Below are 6,000 nucleotides of genomic sequence, written 5' to 3' on the forward strand. Positions count from 1 at the left end.
ACGATATTCCGGGTCAAATCTAAATAAAGCAAATCAAATATCATTGTAAATAAAGTAAATCCGACCTCAAAATCTTGCAAATAAATCAAATCAGATCCCAGATTTGATTTGATTTGCGTTGTGTGCATTATTGACTGTACATGCGCAAGTGTGGGTGGATGCTTTTGGGCCTACTAATTCCTGAACTTGTAAGTTTGAGTTCATGTTCACGCCCCTTGATAGATGGAAAAGAAATGTGGAGTGGTGAGGGTGGCCGAGTGGCCGAAAGAATGAACCGAACATGGACAGTCGAATACAAATACAGGTTGCTTGATTCTGATCAGGCCCTTCGTTACGTTCAAAAGGCTAGAGGTGAAGGGCAAGAGGCTTCATTACTGAAGCCCTCGTTCCAATCTACCGCAGAATCTCAAAAACCCCTCTGGCCATACCTAGCTCGCATCCTAGCCAATGCTGACTCTTGTTGTTGCAAGGCAATGTCTAGCTCCTTATTCCTTTGTTCAGCGCGTATGTTGAGGATGTGTCTGCTACGCTCCATGCCGTGGCGGGCCTTTGCTACGATGTACTTTCGTTGGAGCAGACCGCCGATCGTGTCGTCGCGGGCGGCGGCGAGAGCGAGGAGGGCGTCTCGATCGCTAATGGAGATCAGGGGTTTATCGGTTAGATCGTGGCGCTCGGAGAGGAGAGAAAGGTAGTGGCCTTTGACGGTCGAAGGCGATTCCTCATCGGCGGATGGAGAGGGAGAAGGGGAAGAGTCTTTTTCCTCTTCGCTATCAGCTGAGCCTGACTCTTCGTCTCCCTCTTCGGTGTCGCCTCATCCTACATATTTCAAACTATCCTTCATTTGGTCGGTGTTTTTGACGAGGAGGTCCAAGGCCTCAGCAGACTTGGTGGCCGAGTTGGCGATGGCCTCTAAAGCCTCGACTTTACGAATGCTATGCTCCTTCTCCTCGGCGGTCTCGGTGTTCGGGCTATTGCGGGGGAGGGTGCTGAACAGCAGCTGGCCCGCAGAGGATGAGCCAGGGGCGGCGGGGAGAGGGGGTTGAGCATTCCCTTTTTTGTGGGCTCTAATCTCCCTGATGATGTTGTGAAGTTCTTCCATAAACTCGTTGGTACGGCTAGCGTCCTCCTTCTCGGTACGGTTCTTGTCCCACCAAGCTTTAAGTTTAGATTGGATATGCAAGGGAACCTATGCGAGTTAATAGAGGTAGCTAGACAGCTGGGGTTCAAGTTCTTTAACTTACAGGAACGCATGTCTTATTACCCTTTGCGCATTGCCAGCACGCAACGCCAAGTCCACCTTGGTTGTAGCATGTCTGGCCGGGTGTAGTGAAAGCCCTGGTGACACATGGGCCGCAAGGCATATGCCTCTCGCTGCCTTGCTCGGGAACTTTCTTCTTGGTCGTGGCAGCAGCCTCCGGGACCACCTCGGCGGTCTCGGTTGAATCTTCTTCAGCTGAGGATGACTCCTCAAGGTAGCTGTCGATGCGTGCCCGTTTCCTTTGGGGATAACCGCAACGTGGGCTCGGGGCGTTGATATCGGCTATTGTTTCCTATTCTGGTACGAGAATGATTGATGGCTCTTTCTAACAGAATAGGCGGAACCGATCTGATGAAAGTGTGCATTGAAGGTAGAAGATGAAGAAGGATGAAAGATGAAGAAGGATGGAAGATGTGAGTTAGCAAGTTTTTCGACAGCTTTTTATATTTGGAAGTTATGACCCAAGGCTACCTGTAACTGCCACGATTAGATCAGATCATAGTCACGGCGTCATCACGCATGAGGCCCGGAAGCGTTCGATAATAGCTCAAGCAACCCCTCTCCCCACCTTGCAACCAAGACAAGAACAGCAAGAAGCACCCTGATGCAGGACCTCTTGCGTCGTGCAACAGGCACGACCGTCGCACAGTTGGTTGTCAGTCCCGCCGCTCGCATGCTCGTTAGGCCCGTCCTTCTTATAAGTAGAGGTAGGTACAGTCTTTCTCTACGCCCCCTAATTTTGACAAACAGCTCTCTTTCGACAATTGCACAGGGCACCTTTCGGCCTGGAAATATGCATAGCAACCAACCCTATCAAAATGTTGTGAGAAAGCCTCATATACACACGCATAACCCCTTTCTTCCGGGCTCTAAAGTCCCACTCCTCCTCCTGCTTGCGGCTACGACACCTGACAAGAAACCAGGATATGTTGATAAGCATTGGCTTTGAGGGGAATAAGCACATACGACCATACCCACTGGAAAACTCGGGATCCCGTCCGCTCTCCCATAGATAAGCCAGTGAGGGCCAGACTAGTAGTTGGGTCGGTGACGACCAGCGAATCCCTGGTGTTGTATGTTCTTTTTTTCGTGGTTTTCCTCACTTATCATCTTTTGCCAATCAGCTGGATTCTGCGGGTTGGTGTCAACATTCATTTTTACTTGCAACGGGTTCAAGTATTCAGTATATACGTGCATCTTTATACGCCTATGATCTACAGTTGACCCCCAGACATATATATATATACGTTCGTACATGTTCCCCTTTCTCCTCTTCCCAGCCAAGAGATCCCGCCTTTCAAGCAGGTACGTAACACCCGTTCCCATCGCCATACCTACCCCCAAGTCCAACTCCCCCCCCCCCTCCCCTAAACCTCCGTACTCATCTCATCCCTCCCCGTAAAGATCTTCCAAAGCCTCTTACTAACCGCCTTCCCCACCCTCTTCTCCCCAACCTCCCCTTCCTTATTAATCACCCTCCTAACATCCTCCAACGTCCCCGGCCCCCCTTCCTCCAACGCCTTCACCAGCCGCCCAACACTAGGGTACTCATTCGCGATCCCCATGGCTATGGGAGCCGTGATCCTCGACACCTCCTGCAGCATGCGCACGTACGCTTCCTCGGGTCCAATAGCCGTCCGCACCTGTCCGCTATCCATGCAGAAGCCCGCCGATTTCATCAAGTAGTCTTCGTGGCGCCGTTTATAGGGCGCGATGGCGAGTTGTTGGGTGAAGAGCTGTAGCTGGTGGGCGGTCTCTTGGGGACAGGTGGTTTCGCGGATTTGCATGGAGTAGAGGAGTTGGAGTTGGAGGAGGGCGGTGTCGATTTGGGATTCGTTGATGGCTACGGGGGGATCGTTCTTTTTGGAGGTAGTGCGGCGGGACGAGGAAGCTGTCGCGGATTCGTCCTCGGCCAGACGGGAGCGGACGGCGGAGGCAAAGTCGTTGTTGCGCTTGTTGCGGTTCTTTGAGAGGAGCGCTTTCAGGCCTTCGATGAGGTAGATGGTTTGGTGGCCGGGAAAGTGGCGTTCTACGTAAGGTGTTCTTTTTAGTAAAAGTTTCAAAAAAAAAAAAAAAAAAAAAGCATCAGCAAACGCTTGCAAAAAGTCCTGGGTAACCTACGCATCTTGAGCACGTGCGCTTCGAGATTGTGGCCCTCGGCGCCCATTGCGAGCTTAGCGAATTCGGCGGCGGGGAGGATGACGAGGCTGAATTTCTCGGTTCCGATGGTCTCGGGAATGGGGTCATAGTGGTGGCGTTCTTCGTTGTAGCGGGCTTTGACCACGCGGCGCCAGCGTACGACATTGTCGACTGGAGAGGTCCAGGTGTTGATCTCCTTGACATCGATCTTCTTTAGGAACTCCTCGGCTTTGATCCTGGCCGCCTGGTTGAGGCTAGACGGAAGATCCACGATCATCTCGGGCGTGGCGGTTTCCTTTCTGATCTTTAGCTTGTTCGCTTCTGCATGGGCGGCGGCGCGCTGTTTCTCTTCGGCCTTCTGTCGTTTCTCGCGCTCTTTTTCTTGCTTTTTCCTTTCCGCTACTGCTTTCTTTTCGAGGGCTTTATCTTCTCTTTCTCTGGCTCGTTCTTCGGCCGTTTTCTTTGCACCTCCTGTGGACTTCGTTCTTGTCGCGCCAGTTGTTGTGGATGCGGACTTGGTGAATGGCCGTTTCGTTGGTCCCGACAGATCACTCGTTGTGCGATTAGCTGGGAAGCGGAGGTCGGATATGTCTGGGAAGTCATCTTCGTCGTCGGATAAGGGGTCAGCGACTACGTCCTCATCCGAGTCATCGAGGGGAATAACCACTGATTGACTTCTTCCTAGTGGGCGGCGAGGACTAGGTTTCGCTGGAAGGGGGGCCGAGCTTGATATTGGGTCCCATGCTGCTGCTGTAGTTGCCGCCCTTGACGTTTCCCGTGGTTTCGGATTAATCTTTGGCGGACTGTCTGCAAATGGATCATTGTCGGAATCGTCCTCCGATGGTTTCCTGTTCGTTCTTGGTGGGGTGGCTGCGGACGGATCATCATCGTCGGAATCGTCTAGGATGGTGACATCTGGTGTGACTTTTACAGAAGCAGGTCCCTTGCCTTTTTGTTCTCGGGTGGGCCTTGGGGGTGGACTCGCAAAAGGATCGGAGCTGTCGCCATCGTCACGATAGGTCGGTTTGGGCGCTTTGGATATCTTCGGGCTAGAAATATGAGGAGAGCTGGAGAACTCAACATCCTCCATCACCCTACTGCTACTACTCCTTGACGGCCCTGGTCGAGCGGGGATTTTGGTTGTGGCTGGTACATGTGTCTGCGCCAACCGAGGTTTTGGGCTGTTGGACTTAGAGACTGGAGGAGATAAGCGCTGTCGCTTCCTAACTGGCTCGCTTGTTCGGTCACCTCCGGATGTCGATCTGGCGATATTGTCAATATCGAGAAAGCCATCCGAAGACAGCCATGATATGTCAATGTCGAGTGTCGAAGTTTCCTTCTGCGTTATACTCCGAGCAGAGCCCTTGATGGACTTCAGTTCTTGACTGTCTCCCGTGAGATCAAAGGTGCCGAGACCTGATTCTTTTCTGGCGAGGGTTTTTGACGCAGATATTGGTGGAACATCTTCGGCTGTGAGGTTACAAGTGTCGTGGTCTAGATCATCATCGGGGATGTGCTTCTGTGCGCTGGGCGGAAGGCGCGACGACTTGGTGTTGACGGCGGCTGATGTTGAGCGAGGTCCTACCTCTGGGCTGGAGAGGACCCAAATGACCTCCGAGGGCATGACTCAGGGATTCAATGGCGCGTGGAAACTCGTTGAATGTTGTTTGTGTCTCTCCATAACCCGAGTCGCTGGTGGAGACAAAGACGCGGACAATTTAAGTTCAAAATGCGCGTTGGCCGTTTGTTTTGGGGCGGGCGGCTTTTCGGCGAATTCTCTGTTTGCAATGTCGCAGAATGTCTGTTTTGGCCTGTGTTTTTCTCGCGACTATTAGCCCGGTGCGCGACGGGCGACGGGCGACGACGTTGCGACAGCGTGACGGGATGCGGTGCAGTGCGATGCGGTGCGGTGACATGGTGTGACGACATGACGCGACGGGAAGACGCTTGGAGCACGAACTTGACGCGGGTTTCACGTGATCTGAGCTTAATTGGACCCCGCTCCCCACTCTGCCGTTCCCGTTGTTTCCATCGAATCGCTGCTCCTCGGTTTCTCCACTTTTCGCTCTGTTTGCTGTTGTTGGTTTGTTTGCCGATCCGGCCAGGCCGACCCCGTTCGCACCATCAATCGCAATGACCGACGACCGACTGATCGACGACCTCTTGGCCCGGGCCCCGGATTCAAATGTCCAGAAAATGCTGTCATAGCCGGCCATGGTGGACCACCAAAGACGAAGCGAAAAACGTGATCAATGGAATGGAAGAAGGTGAGGAAGGTCATTTCTCTTCCTTCTGAGACTCTCCCGTGTTTTTCGCCTTATGTCTCAAGACTTCGGACACACCGTATCGAAACGGGTCAGCATCACAGTGCTGCTGGCAGCCTTCAACACTCGCCCGTTTTATGAAGGATAAAACTCTGCTCCCATCACTGTTCCTTCTCGCATACACAACGAGATTAGATGAGATGATCGTCCATCATCTTCGAATCCCTGCATCTCCCAATTCAAAGAAGGTCTTGGCATTGGGGAGTCCGCTTGCACGTGGATGTCGTTCTGTCGGTCGTTCAGCAGTCTGTCTGTTTGTCAGCTCGTTATTGAACCCCG

The 6,000-nt window shown here is 52.6% G+C and overlaps 2 protein-coding genes across 2 annotated transcripts; both read right to left on the bottom strand.

The window, feature by feature from the left end:
• Window positions 1-406: 406 nt before the first annotated feature.
• B0H65DRAFT_426212 (uncharacterized protein) lies at window positions 407-1,544 on the bottom strand (the record flags this gene model as incomplete). Its single annotated transcript, XM_062824619.1, has 3 exons — window positions 407-784; window positions 821-1,186; window positions 1,242-1,544. Coding segments are annotated over 3 exons (1,047 nt in total), but the record flags the coding sequence as incomplete, so codon positions are not given.
• Window positions 1,545-2,625: 1,081 nt separating this feature from the next.
• B0H65DRAFT_573656 (ERCC4 domain-containing protein) lies at window positions 2,626-5,322 on the bottom strand (the record flags this gene model as incomplete). The annotated part of the gene is made up of 2 exons (XM_062830555.1): window positions 3,380-5,322; window positions 2,626-3,287 (listed from the first exon to the last, which is right to left on the bottom strand). Exons 1-2 carry the CDS (start codon window positions 5,019-5,021, stop codon window positions 2,626-2,628), a joined length of 2,304 nt encoding a protein of 767 aa, XP_062681620.1. The 5' UTR covers window positions 5,022-5,322.
• Between the last annotated feature and the right edge of the window lie 678 nt (window positions 5,323-6,000).

Source organism: Neurospora tetraspora, assembly GCF_033439725.1.
Source record: "Neurospora tetraspora strain CBS 560.94 chromosome Unknown B0H65scaffold_4, whole genome shotgun sequence".
Classification (NCBI taxonomy): domain Eukaryota; kingdom Fungi; phylum Ascomycota; class Sordariomycetes; order Sordariales; family Sordariaceae; genus Neurospora; species Neurospora tetraspora.